This window comes from Populus euphratica, unplaced genomic scaffold (genome assembly GCF_000495115.2).
Source record: "Populus euphratica unplaced genomic scaffold, PopEup_1.0 scaffold19.1, whole genome shotgun sequence".
In the NCBI taxonomy this organism is placed as follows: domain Eukaryota; kingdom Viridiplantae; phylum Streptophyta; class Magnoliopsida; order Malpighiales; family Salicaceae; genus Populus; species Populus euphratica.
This window is the reverse complement of record NW_011499853.1, coordinates 2936158-2952522: the sequence shown is the minus strand read 5'-3', so window position 1 is coordinate 2952522 and position 16365 is coordinate 2936158. Positions and strand designations below refer to the sequence as shown.

Sequence of the window (16365 nt, the reverse complement as noted above, 5' to 3'; positions counted from 1 at the left end):
TGATTTTATAATTTTAATTTATAATAAGTATAGAAAAATAAACATAAGCTTCTTTAAGTAAAAATATTGTTATTTAAAATTACATTCCAAACAATATTCCATGAAAATTTGAAATTTTATTTGTTTAAAATTATTTTTTTATATTTTTAAATTTTTTTAATATGTTAATATTAAAAATAATTTTTAAAAAATAAAAATATATTTTAATGCATTTCATAATAAAAAAATATTTTTAAAAAAATAAAAAAAATCATTAATATATATATTAATGATTTTTTTTATTTTTTTAAAAATATTTTTGACATAAGTACATCAAAATAATTTTAAAATTTTAAAATTATTTTGATGTACTTATGTCAAAAATATTTTTAAAAAAATAAAAAAAATCATTAATATATATATTAATGATTTTTTTTATTTTTTTAAAAATATTTTTGACATAAGTACATCAAAATAATTTTAAAATATTTAAAATATATTAATTTAAAGTAAATAAAAAATAAAAAATAATTTTTTTAAAAAACACTTTTAAAATACAAAAATAAAAATAAACATCTTACGCTTATTCCCGACATAAAATACGAAGGTCCTTCAAATATACTTGAATATTAAAAAAAAAAACATAGTGTTTCATACCAGTGTTCGGCAAGTGTTTATACACGAGGGGTTTTTGAATTCAACGGCAAGTTAACATGTTAGTTAAAATACACAGGGCTGGTGTTGTGACTTAAAAAAGCAATGATCCATCACCCAATAGTTATGTGGTGTGGGTGCTACAAGAGAAAGCCTCCTCGTAATTATTATGAAATTATTATTTATAATTAGTTTTTATGGATAAATTGAGCATGTTAAAAAAAAAACTAAAAATATGTTGGTAGCATGGTTTTTTTGTGTTTTTTCTCTTCTTCTCAGGTATAGTACGAACATCTCATTTTTTCTTATTTTTTATAGTTAATTATTATTATTTACATTTTTTTATCATTTTATTTATTGTTGATATTTTTTTTAATTATATTATTAAATTAATTGATATTATTGAACCCAATTAATTCAATATGATCTGAATCTCAAATTTCTTTTACTTCTATAAAAACAATAGCTAGTCTTAATTTTTCTTTTTTACGTTATAAAAAATTAATCTGGCATGGACCACCTATCTTATATAATTTATTCGGCCATCTTTTTGTAACAAAAAATATATATGTGGGTTCAAAAAGCTATATTACCATATAAAGAGATTTTTACACAATGATGGGTGTTTTTTTCCTAGAGCCTTAATGTTTAAAATGCGTGAAAATTATTAATTTGCATCCACCAATTTAGAACCTTTTTTAAGTTAGAATGTCAAGAATTAACAGGTGAATTTTATTTCGAGAATAACAGAAGACCAAAGAATTAAAGAACGAAGAATGGCGTAGGAGGTGGGAAGAGGATTTGGGGGCAATAATAGAGCTTGGGTGAGGTTGTGGTGGCTGGTGGGAGAGTAATGGCCACTATGAGAGAAGAGGAGGAGAAAGGGATAAAATTCTAGGCATTGATTCTCTTCGAGCAGTTTTGTTGACTGCTCCCACCATTCCCATTAATAATCCTTAACCAATCACAACTCTTGCCGTCCCTTTCCCTGTCCCAGTGTAAGACCCGCTTCGTTTTTTTAAAATTAAAAATATTTTCAAAAAAATTAATTTTTTTCACATTTAAAATTATTATTTTTAGATTATTTTAATATACTAATATAAAAAAATAAATCTTCAAATTTTATATATATATAATTTTAATATATTATTAAATAAAAAATACTTTAAAAAATAATTATTATTATAATATTAAATAAACTCTAAAAAGCTTGGGACTTTAGTTATAGTTTTTTTTCTGCTTGTCATTGCCACCAAACTCTTACTATAGTTAGTTATGAGACCTAGCTCGTCTATATCTAATCAAGATTCCAGTCATGTATTATACTAAATTAATTAAAATCAATTTAAAATAATTTAATTTAATTTTAAAAAATAAAAAATCAAATTGACTCTCGCTCGTATTTTTATTAGTTCGATTAGATTACGAGTTGATTTAATAAAACAACTAAATTTGACTTAAGTTAAATTCTGAATTAGTTCATTGAGAGTTAAGTAGGAATTATATTTTATTAAATATAAGAATCTTTTTTTATTTTATTTTCTCAAACTATCAAAACTGATTTATAGTTTTTATTTCAATTGATAATTATGTCAATTCAATATATGTTTGTTTAAAATTTACTTAATCGGTGTAGAAAATAAATGAGAATCTTTTCTTTATCGCAAAAAAATACTGTAAGGTACATGAATATCAAATACAAATGCTTGTCTAAAACCCAATGGAGAAAAAAAAAAGTTTTCATTACTTAAAAATTTGACCAAATGGTACTTTGAATTTAAAATAACATTATGTTAATCTCATATATAACTAGCAGATAGTGACCTTAGTTTATGTTGGACCAGAAAATCAATAATAATTATTGTATATTTAAAACTAATTTTTATCATATCCAGAAGATTTTTTTTGTTTGTTTTTACGTTTAAAATGTAGTTTTGAAAAAATTGAGAATTTTCTTATTTGTTTTAAATTAATATTTTTTTTTTAGTGTTTTCAAAACATTTTGATATACTGATATCAAAAATAATTTTTAAAAAATAAAAAATATTATATTAATGTATTTCCAAATAATTTTTTTTTTAAATAATTATAACAACGAATAAAAAACATTTTAAAAAATAATTATAACAACCTCCCAAACAGTCAAGCAAATTAACCAAATTTGTTTTGGTCTACCAATCTTTGTTAATGTATATTTTATATTGTAGTGAAAAATATTTTTATTTAAAAATAATATTAAAATAGTTTTTAATTATATTTTTTATATATTTTTAACATCATAACATTAAAATCATAAAAAAATTAATTTAATATCTTTATATTTTTAAAAAGTAATTCTTAACCCAAAAATCAAACAGTGCCGACCTTTTGTTATTCCTTCAGTCCTGTTTCCAGTTTTGTCAATCTAGGAAGGCTGTGAGGCCTTGGAGGAAGAAGCTTTAAAACTCAAATTTTGCAACTGATTTGAATTGCGATAAATATTATTTTTTTAAAGAAATTTTTAATGGAAATATATTAAAATAACATTAATTTTTATTTTTTAAAATTAATTTCTAACACTCAAAATAATAATAAAAATATAATTTAAAGCTATTTTTTTAAAGCATGATTAAACCAAAATGCTAAATAAAAAATTAATATTTGTTTTTTTCTGCAGAAAAGGTAGTAAACGTGCCCTAGCTCAGCAATGAAAACTCTTCATCGTGGCAGGACGTTTGGATGCATTTCTTTTCCATTTCTTGATCATTACGAGGGCAGATTTTTTTAATTTGGTGGCAAAATCTCTCGAGTGTTTGTACCAAGTGGACAACGATCATGAATGGCAATATATGTAGGAGCCCACAATATCACACAAATATATTATTTATCATTACATTATTGGATAAAATCATCAAAACTAATCATGGCAAAATAAAGGAACATAACAAGGCAATCATTATTAGTCCTTATTTTCCATTATAGGCTCTTTTTGCAGCTTTACTTTTGAACCAATTTTACAACATTTGTTTGAATGGAGAAGAACTGTAGAATTTATTGCAGGAAAAATAAATTATAATATAAAAGAGATAAACGAATTTTTTTTTTTTTATCTAGATCATGTTTATTTCATATAAAGTAATTTTTAAGAAATTATTTATCAAATTTTTTTATATTTATTTACTATTAGAAAAGTTGGTTCAACAAAAAACATTTTCTAGTCGAAAGAAAATTTATCTTTATTTTTTAAAAAATATTTTTTTGAAAAATTTGGAAGAGAAAACACTTTATCAAAGTTATGAAAAATTTAGAAATATTATATTATTTACTGATTATATCAAATTTAATCATCAAATTGTTTATTGCTATATATATTTTGTTTTGAATATTTATTATTCAATTTCATCTTCTAAAATTTAATTTTTATATTAACTTTAGCTCTAAAATTTAATTTTTATATTAACTTTAACTCTCGTTTTTATAATTGTTATTTATTTTTATCTTATTAATTTTTTATTAAAATTTTTTATCTATCAAATTTGATCCTCATTCTTTTGATTGTTACTTATTTTATTTGAAATAATTTATAAAATTATATATTTTTTTAATTTTATTCTTATTCAACTTTTTAATTTGGAAGAATTATTTCTCATTATTTTAATAAATTTGAGAAAAATAAAATATTAATAAGTTATTTTCCAGCTTATTTTCCATGATATAATCAAATACTGGAAAGTATTTTCTAATTTATATTTTATTATACTATTAAATATCAAAAAATAATTTATTTTTTCAGAATTTATTTTCTTAAAATTTACTTAAAAAACTATTCTTCAGCCAATAAAGGATTTTAGAAAAATCTAGTATGGTTTTTTTTTTTTTTTAATTTCCTTACAGCGCGAACGCCATCTAAATATTACACGGCAAGGATATTTGAGAAGATTGAAAAGATCTGAGCTATTTATAGCCTTTAGATACGAGATCTGTAAGGATTACACAATCAGCTTTTGGTCATTAACTTTCTTACCCGGAGTTGACATTAAACTCTATTTTGAAATGAGAGTGTTTATCGGACCAAAAAATGGAATCCTAGCAATGATTTTAATTTCTCATGCAGTTCTGGCAGTGTTTATCAGTAGTCCCCTTCACTTGCACTTGAAATGGAACTGTACAAAGTATTGAGGAAAGGGGCAACCTTGCCCTGTGTAGCATGAGCGCATTAAACAAAGAAAAAGAATCAGAGGTCCGCAAATGGCCCTTTGCACTCCCGTCAGGAGCAACGGCGAGGCATCACAAATTAAGTAGGAATCTAGTAGCGAATGAAGGAATCCACAAAGATCTACATCAATGGCTACGTCTATAATTAAGCCAAGTCTTTATCAACCATGGAATGCCATGCGTAACATCCACATCACATCCAGAGCTAATCTGAATGCAAAATCCTAACCATGTTGATAGGAAACCACATGACAGTAATCTAACCAGCATAATAGAAACTTTTTTTAATACATTATACCGGATGTGGATGACTTCTCTAAAATCTCAAGTCGTGTGTTTACTATTTAATATTGCGATAGTTTTTTGCAGTCACGGTTTGAAAAAATAGATTTTAAAAAAAAAACAACAAATAGAACTCATGTGAAACTATAGTGTGCAAATTGTGTGGGGCAAAACACAGTTTTCACCATACCTCACTACACTACCAACCATACATTTAGTCTTATATCATGAACACAGACTACTGCATGAAACTAGACTCAAGGATACCATGACCATCATGAAAAGGAAAGAGAAAGAAAAGGATTCCACTAACTCCAAAAGGTTTGATCTCATTCCAGCATCTTAGATACCACTATAACAAAATATTTCAGTTGAGAAAGGCATTACCGATCTATAAACAATTTAAAGAAAGCATCCCTTCTTTATTACATCATGGTATCATTAATCTGTAAATTATTCAAAGGAAGCAACCTTTTCTAATCTGATTAATAATAGAGGAATAAGTGAGGTGATTAGCAGAACATTAAGACCCCACCAATAATAACCAGTCACATCTTGAGATGAAGGAACAAATTAAATTGTTTCACTCTCGGTTGGTGTTTCTTACACCCTTCGTATACTCCAAAATGGACCATACAATTTGTCAAGACTCAATTCCATCACTGTATTAGATTCCCACAACCATAAGCGTATTGGATACTCCAAAATTTCAAGTTGAGAGCATAGACCATGAACATAAATAAGGATCTCCAGTGATGTATGAGCTCTGAAAAAGATTCATGTGAAAGGTGATGTAGTGAACATCATTCATTGGCCGATAAAAAACAACAATTTACCTGCAGGATGCATCCCAAAGTTCATTTCAACTGGTAGCATCGGTTAACTATTTACCTGAAGAACCTCAACATAAACTGTGGAAAGGTGCAGCATCAAAAATATATTTAAATGCTTAAATATCATGTTCTCTAAGTCCCGACCAATCTCCATTAGCATCCAGCTCCCTTTCATTAACTCATTCTCCACGTTTACCAGAACCAGCACTCCACTCTGCACATGCTGAGGTTTTGTATTCGCAGAAGCTGTCTTCATATTTGTGCTGAAACAATGCTACTTAATTATGTAAGAAGCAATTCATCTCTAGAAACAGGATTCTTCAAAAACCACATTACAAATTTTTTTCCAAAACTGATTGCGAAGTTCTCTAATTTCACATGCCTTTGCAAGGTATTACCATCTAGAGAGTGAGATGTCATGTCTTTGCTCTTTTTTTAATATCCTCTATCAACTGATTTGCACTTGATTCAGGATTCTGAGATGAACTTCTGTGCTTAACAAGTTCTCTAGGATCATTACAAGTCTTTAGTATTTCAGACATTACTCCTGCCTTCTGCAATATAGATTTCCTCCTTGCACGTCGTGATGCATCTCTATCAACATTATATGTATTTGGCAAGTTTTTTGAATGTGAAACAGAAGACATCAGATTACACAGTCTCTGTGCCAGCCCAGTCATCCCCTGTTTCCTGAACTCATCATTCAATCTATGGAAAGTAAGGTATTGAGGAACTATACCTCTCCGTAACATGTCCTCAAATTCTGCAAATGCCTCTTCAAATCTCTGCATTTTACAAAGCAAATGAGTAAACATGGTGCTAGTGGCTAAGTCCATATCACACCCCCTAGCTCTCATTTCCTTGCTAATCTGAACAGCCAAGTCCAATCTCTCCTCCTCGCACAACATCTTCAACAAAAGATGGTAAGTGAGTCGATCAGGGGGGTACCCAGATTCAATCATCTTGGTATATAGGTTCATCCCCTCTTCAATTTTCCTACACTTTGAAAAATGCCGAAAGAAATAATTATAAGTTGTAGGGGTTGGGAAGACTTCCCTGCTAATCATCATCTTAAGGATCCTGCTAGCCCCAACAAGGTCTCCAGCCTTACAGTAACCCTTTACCAAAGAATTGTAGGTGGAGATAGTGGGGCCTTCCTCACACAGAAAAAAGTGCTCCATCATCCCCAAGACCTCCTTAAACCTACCGGCTTCTGCTAATGCATCAATAACGGGATTATATACAATGGCATTTGATTTAATCCCTTCCCTTTTCATTTCATCAACCAATTCAATAGCCCTCTCAACACGACGCATACGACAGTACCCTTCTACCAGTGTACCATATGTTACAACACTCGGTTTTACATTCTTCTTCTTCATTTCCAGCCAAAGCCTCTCTGCATGCTTGAGCTTTCTTGATCTAAACCATCCATTTAACATTATATTATATATCCGAACTGATGGAACCCAGCATGGGTCCTTTTCCACTTTCCTATCAAAATAGTTTGTAGCCACCCTAACATGCCCCTCCTTACAAAGTGAATCCAACAAAATTTCAAACAAGCTCATTCCAGCTTCAGAATTATGAATCAAATCTAAACTGCTCGCGTATTCAAATGTTCTAACTGCAGCTTCAGACATTCCTGCACCAATGCAGAACCATTTGGTGAACACAAATCCAACAGCAATAAGATGATAAAACTGCAAATCAAAACCAGCCACAAAACCTTACAATAATGAGATCTCCCTTGCACTAATTCAAATTCCATGCAAAACTCAAACATTCCAATTCCAACAACATTTATAAGTCAACCAAAAGGGAAAGCTTGGACCAACTACAAACACACAAAGATTGTAATTGGTAACTATACAATCAAATAACAATCTCAGATTTAAAAACCAAACAAGAAGCTGGCTCCACATCACAATTTGACATTCGAAGTCCATAGCACACACGTTTCAAGCAATTTCTAATGATCAAATCAAAACCAAGCTCAAATTTTTAATTCAAAAGACACAAATCTAACACTATAAACCCTTTAATATTCAATGGCAATTACCTATGAGAGTGTACCTAATCGAGCACTGTAACGGCGAGTACAAAACCAAGCAAATTTCTTTCAGTTCAACACAGCACAACAAGTTCCAAACTATTATTCAAAAAAACACAACTCAATGTCGCAACAACCCAAAATTCCATATTACCTGCTCTAGCATACCTTCTGATCAAAATCGCAAAAGTGTCACTAGAAACCAAATTCCCTCCTTCATTTCCACCAATCTTATCAAGCAATAAACACCAAGCAGAACCAAATTCTCTTGCTTTACCAAGAAGATTCACCATTGAATTAAACAATGCCGCAGAGGATTGAAACCCAGGTTTCTTCTCTGCCCACAGAAATACGCTGTGCAGCAACTTTGGTGATGAATCAAAATGGTCAAATACTGCCTGTAGAAGACCCAGTTCCGGTTCAATTCCGGTCCGGTCCAAAGCGGTTTGGAGGGATGGACCGAGCTGGATTTTGGGGTCTTTGAGGATGTTGCAGAGGGTAAAGAAATCATTTTGATGGTAATTAGGGTTTGAGTTTGAAGTTGGAGAGGAGTTTTGCTGGTCTGCTGATGGGGATGGGGCCGAGTTGGGGTTGTGGGGCCACTTGATTAGAGGGTTTCCTTGTACTGACAGCCACGATTCCGCGGAGGACACGGCGGAGAAGTGGCGGTTATGCGGCGGTTTTCTGGTTGTTAAAAATACATAAAGTAGAGTTGTGTTTTTGTGGAGGTTAATGAGAGACGACTTCATTTGTTAGCTAGTGACCTAACAACTGGTTGTCTTTCAGGTGGCAAGATATAGATCACAAGATTAATAGTTTTTAATTACGAAACTACCCTCCAAAGAAAGATTGAGAAAGTTCTGTGCTTGGTTAAAATGGTGAGGAGAAGAGTCAGAGAACAAGAAAATTTCAAGGGAAGAAGACAGTAGTGAAAGAGAGAAATGGCCACCATTAATTTTGGTGGGATATCACTCATGATGCCAGAGTTATCTCATGCTAATGGAAAAGGGTATGGGAATTGTGTTAGTGTCAAGGTTGTGCCAAGAAAGAGACTTGTTTCTGTCTCTGCTTCTGCTTCTGCTAAATCAATGGAGTCTTCAGGGAGTGTTACTGATCAAAAGCCTGAAATTGAGCTCGAGTTTATTGGGGTACGACTATCAGTGCTTGAGAACTCCTAGCATTGATAGTCTTTAAATGTTTAGCAATTATCCTTTGGTGTTGATATTTGCTGTATTGCAGCCGAAGCCGGAAGCTGATGGGAAGTATCCGGTGGAGAGAGCGAAAGCGATTAGTGGAGAGAAGTTGTTGAGGAACATCATGTCGGATAACAAGATTGAGCTCTACGCTACCTATGTAATTTTGTGATTTTCAACCTCTTAGAATCATTACAGGCATGCATTCTATGGTTTCAATAAATTTGACAGTGCATATCATCATATCATATATATTTAAGCTTTAACCACTAAATTAGGTATATGAATTGGCATCTATACATTTTATTTTCTCTTCCAAATTGTGTTTCAAGTAGTTATGGTTAAATTTTAGCTCTTAATTTGGTGCATGTAATTGTTATTTTGAGATTCCAACAGGGGAAAGTGATGAACTGTGGAGGTGGTGGAAGCTGTGGAACTTGCATTGTGGAGGTATTCTTTTTTAACAATTATCTCGCAGCTTGTATCAATCTCTTCATTAAGTCAATAATTGCAAACATCTGGTAACAATACCATTGCCAAGTACTTCAATTCTGGAATGATGGTATCTGGATTGTTGTGCATGCAGTTCCTTTGTTGACCAAACCATTTGAGACTAAAACTTTCTGCTTCGACCTAGATTTTCTATGTTGCCTTCTGAAATCCTTGTTCATCACTGGAACTTGAATTGTTGCTTGTTTTTATTCATGTCCCTCAACTTGTGTGCATCCTCCATTGTCCTTTCTCATGCAGATTCTTGATGGAAACGATCTTTTGAATGAAAGAACAAATACCGAACTCCGGTATCTGAAGAAGGTACTCCCTCTCTGTCCCCCTCTGATGCACCGATGAAATTAAAACCTTGCACTTTGTGAACTGTCATGCTGTCTAACCTGCTTGATATGAATGCGATGCCCTCACCAACTCCTTCCTTCAAGAGCTGCGCTTTCATTTACCGTTCTTATCAGTATAAAATTGTTATCTTCATCTTCCCATTTTTCCTTTTTTTGGTGGCAATATACTTCTTGTAGAGTTTCATCTCTTGACTCTCTGATTGTGCAGAATCCTGAATCCTGGAGGCTCGCTTGTCAAACAATTGTTGGAAACAAAGAAAACTCTGGCTAGGTAATGACATTTATCAGATATGACTCCTCCTGACATTGGAGTTCCCAAAACACCTATCTTATTAAAAAATTTAGCACATGATGGTCTGAGAGCTACAGAAAGAACAATTTAAAGACGGTGCCTTCTACAATGCCTTGCAAGGGCTGTGTAATTATAATGCCTTTCTCGCTTTTTTGTGATCCAAAACTTTCTATGATGTTGCAATAATATTCTGTCAGTTTTTAGAAATTTGTTTTAACTGCATCCACCTTATACAATATTCAGAAATATTGCACTATCATTCTGTGACTATACACAAACCTTCTGTCAATATCTTGGAAAATTCTATGCAAGGCGTTCCTTTTGTGATGGCTTCAAAGGCATTGTAAAATCTCTCGTGTTAAGACGCCGGATTTTTCTTTCAAATGGTATAATAGGTATGTTTGGCCTTGAGGACACCATAGTTTGGTAAGATTCTGAATTTGATAGATTTAATGGAGTACTATTCCTGTGGTTGTATCAGGTTGTGGTTCAGAGGATACCCCAGTGGAAGAAATGATTAGAAGCAAGGCATGGTCAATGACTGAAGCCAAAGAACATTATGATGGCTCAGACAATTCATGGTAATGCAGATGCAGCATCAAAACTTTACTGGTAAATTTTTTGTCAGAAATCTTAGCTTTGCGTGCGTATGATCATGTGGAATGGTGCAAAAGGATCCACGTAGCTGACCCCAACTGGTTTGGGACCCAGGCTTGATTGTTGTTGTTGTAAATCTTAGCATTTCATGCTAAATCACGTTGTCTGCATTCGTCAAACGCTTCTCGTATTCAGTTCATTGCTTTTGCTGTGCACGTCATAGAACTGGCTTCTTCAGCATTCTCTAGTCTCAACTTTTGTACTGGTGTTTTAAAGCTATAGGCCTGTCTTCTGATGGTTATTAGCAGGGTAGGCAGATCTTATAATCAAGCCAAACCCATGAGGAACTGCAATACTGGAGCACTGGGCACATCTTGAAATAACGAACACTCTTCCTTGTCTCGAATTCTGCGTAGTACATTAACGTAGCCGAGAAAATTATAATACTTGAAGTTGACAATCGTTCCAGGTGACTTGTTTAAGGTTGTTCTGTTGATGACAAAAAAACTAGAGGGAAAGACAAGAATTATACGCTCTCTGTCATCCGTTTCTTAGTCTTTTTGAAAATTAGAGTATTACTCCACTACTGAACTCACCCTCATCTATGATTATTAATGCTGAAGACAACAATTAATTTGTGAGATGAGGTTGTAGTGGATGCTCAGGCTTCTCTTAAGTAACTGGTTGGAGAGGTAACTTCTCCATGCAATGTGCACTCAGTTCTTCAAAACCTCCTGTATACTCTTGCAACGTTTCACTTCCGTGCTTCTGACACTGCTCCAAGGGTTCCTCCCAGGTCCAATTCTAAAAATGTGTTCATCATCAACTTTTGAGTTTAGGTGTGTTCATCAAAGATAATATGGGTAGATGAAGTGTTTAAAAATATAGTAGTGATTGCAGGTTAATATGTTTTTTTATTTAAAAATATATTAAAATAATATTTTTTTATTTTTAAAAAATTATTTTTTATATTAGCATATTAAAATAATATAAAACATATAAAAAAATTAAATTTTTAAAAAACATGGTTCTACTGTATTTTTAAACACTCTTATTATTTAAAAAATGGTTTTATGTTGGATTTTGTTATATACAGATAAGATATAATTAATTTACATTACCAAATGTCAAACCCTTATTATTCATCAATATATGTTGTGCCTGCCAAATTATATACAATTGGAAAGACGTGGAAGTAAGAAATTAATATAAACATCAGAGACATTGTCTCTTTTTTCGTAAAAAAATATCAATATTTTTCAAAAACAAAATAATAGTTTGAGAATAGATCAATAATTTATGCAATCTCATTTGCTTTCAACAAAAATAAACAAATTCTAAGATATTAAAATATTTTTTTTAAAAAAAAAGTAGAGAGAGAGAGAGATGTGAAATGAGAGAAGAAGGAAAAGATAAAAATTAAATTTGCTTTCATACCGTCTAATCCAAATTTTATTTTGAATGTACTAGATTGGTAGCCCGCAACGCTGCGTTATGAGCCAAACTATAATATTAGTGTGTGTTTTATACATGTATTCATGTCGTTTAAGATATGCATTGCTCACGTCGAACAAATGTAAGCATATAGAATGTTATACATGCATTGATGGTTGTAAATGTATACATATATTTATATATTTATAATTATCTGGGAGTTGGTATATGCATAGTAGATAATTTGTGATATGATAGAAATACAAAATATAAATAATTTGACATCAAAGTAAAATTGACTAGTAGCGTATTAATATATTTTAAAAAAATTAATTTTTTTATTTTAAATTAATTTTTATATTTTTATATTGTTTTAATGTGCTAATATTAAAAATATATTTTAATTTATTTTTAAATAAAAAATAATCACTATAATAATATCAAATATACCCTTATTTAATTCTAGTATTTTAAAATCCATTCCTTTATAGGTCTGATAAAATTGAGGATAAATTTATTTTTTATAAATAAAAAAATATGAGGATAATATTTGATATTAGGATAAATTTTATCATGATAATTTAAAAAATTTAATTATAATTTTTTAAAAATATATATTTGATTAAAATTAATGTAAGATAAATTTTTCACATAGAGAATTAAACAAGTATATTTAAATAAAAAATAGATTATTTTAGTTTTTATAAAATTTAAATTTAAAATGCAACTATATATAAAATAAAAATAAAACATAAAAATGATTTAGTTCATCAAAGTTTTTTTTTTATTTTTAAGGTCGGGAAAAAAAACAGGGAAGGTATGGTTATAATAACAATCTTTCTCTAATAAATCGATATCTCCTTCACTCTACGGTAATGCAATTATGGTCCTAACGGTTCCGCTGCACCTGCAAGAGACCGAACCTTTTACTGTTTTTGCTCTGATCTGTACGGACGGCAGGCCGGTTGGCAAGCCCAGAAACGTAGACGTGTTTGGTAACGTAGTAATAGTTTTCAGAATCGATCCTGTTTAAAATTTAGATTCTGGATTATAACTAGGTTTTGATTAGTTTTTTTGCTAATGTTTTAAATTAAATAATGTTATTTTAGTAAAAAATTAATAAATTATAAATAGATTATAACTAGATTTTTAATCAAGTTTTATAAGGTTAATCTGTAAAATCAACCAAGTTTTTGTTTTGCAACTCTATCGAAGTTCAAGATTAACCTGTTGAGGTGGGCTAGTTTTAAAAATTATAAATAGCATATAGAATGTTATACATGCATTGATGTTTGTAAATGTATACATATATTAAAATAATAGTTTTTATGGTTGTAATTTTATAAAAAATATTTTTAATTAAAATTAATTTAATATTTATATATATTTAATTAAAATTAAGGTTAACCAATAAAAAAAAATAAGCTGCAGCGTGGAGTATTCACTTTGTACATAGAAACGAAACACGGGTAGAAGCAATAATTTCTTTGCTTTTGTTAAACCTTCGGCACAACCTTAAATATGGTGGATTCCACCAAAAGAAAACTCCGTTTTTTAATTTAATCGAATATCAATGTCTATGATATACAATCAATATCATCCACAGCCACAGTGACAAACGGTCACTGGTGTGCCTGATACTATTGAAAATAGCAACCAACATTTTAAAATTATATCCACTGCCCGTTTCCTGGTCCAATATTCTTTTTTATATTCCTCAAAATACTAATATTGAGTTATTGTATCAATCTGGAGTAATTAATTCAATATAAATTATTTTTTATTAAAATAATATATTTTTATTTTTTAATATCAATCTAGTTATATTTGAATTGAGTTTGTTCAGATAAATCAAGTCATTAAAATCACAACAAGGTTAATTACGTTTTATTTATTGTATCGTTTCAGTGTTTTATTAAATTCAATTGGAAACTCAACTAAATCCTGAATTTTTTGGAACAACTATGTTTTTTTCCATGTCTTCGCTGGCTAATTTGACTGAAACGAGTAAGGTTACATCTATGGAGGAAATTTCTGGAGATAGGCTTTCCCTCGGAATAATTAGAATGCGCTATTAGAATCTGAAGATTTTGATTCTGTTTATTTTTATATTTTAAATATGTTTTTGATTCTGTTTATTTTTATATTTTAAATTTTAATTTTAAATTTTTTAATTATTTTTTTAGTTTTTTAAATCATTTTAATGCATTAATGTTAGAAATAATTTTAAAAAAATTAATATATTTTGAAATAAAAAATATTTAAAAAAAAACTATAACTATAATAATAAAAAAAAAAGAGGAAATTTCCCAGTGGTCCCATGTTTTGAATTGGGGACACACTTTTGAACATTTGGGCAGCTAGTGTTTTTTCCTCAAAGCAAACGAGGAATCATTGGGGGGTGGTTTCTCGTATCAAAGGCGACCATACGTTTTTGTTTCTTGAAGGTAAGCCATGAATTCGCGGGGCGGGGCGGGGCGGGGCGGTGTTTGTTTTTATTTTCTTTATTATGTTAGCTGAGCCTTAAAAACAAATAGTTGAAGAATTATTATTAACATCTAGGGTTCTACTTCATGCTTCATATCTTGGTATTTTATTTATCTATCTAGTTCTATATTTTGCACTTAAGCACTTAAGGTCCTAAAAAAATTAAATTAATATTTTTTAAATAATTTACTCATGTTGGTATTAAAAATATTATTTTAATATATTTTTAAATAAAACTTATTTTTAAAAAACAAAATACACTATATAATTAAAGATACAGCAGAATTAATCACTTTTAATTTTTGGATAATCATGCATGTCTGAATTAACTATACACATCTCAATTAATTGTTTAAAATTTTAAAATTAATAATTAAATAAATTTTTAGTAACTATAAATCTCTAATAACTTTAAAATTTATGATATTTGAATTGGTAGTTTATAGAAGTAAATTTAAAAATAACTAATTCTTTAATTGCATTCTTGGTGGGAGTTTGGCATGGGACAATGTGTTTGTTGTCTTGAACTTCAAATTGCCACTATCAACCTTTGACTCTTCAAAGTTGGGTTCGATGATCATGTGAAGATTTAGCTAGCTGCGATTAAAAATTGAGATTCAAACGAGACATTGACTTCTTAAACGACGAGCGTGCCTAGGTGTGTGATTAACTAATATTTTGCCCTAACTTCATGCTCATGTGGACCATTCTAAGCCACACTGTCTAGCTTCAAGACCACTCTTTAGAAAACCTTTCTTCCCTTTCCTTCTCTGGAAAGGGATTTCGTTCCCATTGCCAATTCTCGCTTCCCTTTCTTGCCCACCGCGCTAATAAATACGCAACAAGATCAGTCGGTGTGGAATAAACGACTGGTACGTTGTAATTATTTTTAAAAATATTTTTTATATAAAAATAAATTTTTTTATTTTTAAGATCAGCGTTTTAAAATTATTTAAAATATAATATAAATTAATTTTTAATAAAAAAATTAACCTGTATTTTCAAACGCTCCCAGTATTATGTACTGTGGTTGATATTTTTCTTCGTGTTCTCACTTGGCAGCCACTAAGCTATCCACTGCTACTTTCCCAGCGTATAAAAAATTGCTTCTTCCAGGTGTCGATATCTCAGTGATTTCTTCCTTAACATTTTAAACTTTAGAAGAACCGGTCCCGATCCAACACCTAGGTAAATTGATTCGGTTTAACTATTTTTAATATAGTTTTTTCACCAACTGGATTAGAATTAAATTTTTAATCAATAAGTTATTAGTAAATTGCATCCTTTTACCCATTTCTTTACTTTATTTTAATCGGATTCTAGATGCTGCCATATTTTTAATATAATAAATAAAATGGGCCCGGTAGGAGCCTCTTGGGCTAACAAATAAAGTATAAAAAAGGCTTTAGACCCACCTATCTTTCTGATTTAAACTGGGGGTCCACCATGCAGACGCTGCACATGGGCCAGGCGTGGACTTTAAGTTATTGAAATTCGAATATGAGCGACTCAGCAG

At 30.3% G+C, this 16365-nt stretch overlaps 2 protein-coding genes across 2 annotated transcripts; one reads left to right on the top strand and one right to left on the bottom strand.

Moving 5' to 3' along the window:
- Positions 1 to 5650: 5650 nt before the first annotated feature.
- LOC105122358 (Pentatricopeptide repeat (PPR) superfamily protein) lies at positions 5651 to 8829 on the bottom strand. The gene is made up of 2 exons (XM_011021433.1): positions 8150 to 8829; positions 5651 to 7587 (listed from the first exon to the last, which is right to left on the bottom strand). The coding sequence occupies exons 1-2, from the start codon at positions 8742 to 8744 to the stop codon at positions 6359 to 6361; spliced, it is 1824 nt and encodes a 607-aa protein (XP_011019735.1). The 5' UTR covers positions 8745 to 8829; the 3' UTR covers positions 5651 to 6358.
- A 36-nt stretch (positions 8830 to 8865) lies between these two features.
- On the top strand, positions 8866 to 11150 carry LOC105122357 (2Fe-2S ferredoxin-like superfamily protein). The gene is given in 6 exon segments (XM_011021432.1): positions 8866 to 9143; positions 9235 to 9348; positions 9585 to 9638; positions 9939 to 10001; positions 10248 to 10310; positions 10813 to 11150. Coding segments are annotated over 6 exon segments (537 nt in total). The 5' UTR covers positions 8866 to 8936; the 3' UTR covers positions 10849 to 11150.
- The last annotated feature ends 5215 nt before the right edge of the window (positions 11151 to 16365 follow it).

Excerpts from the sequence above, each read along its gene's own strand:
- LOC105122358 (XM_011021433.1), bottom strand. The coding sequence starts at position 8,744 with ATGAAGTCGTCTCTCATTAACCTCCACAAAAACACAACTCTACTTTAT. Across the intron at positions 7,588-8,149 it reads CAGAAGGTATGCTAGAGCAG|GAATGTCTGAAGCTGCAGTT; the intron begins GTAATATGGAAT and ends GCATTGGTGCAG.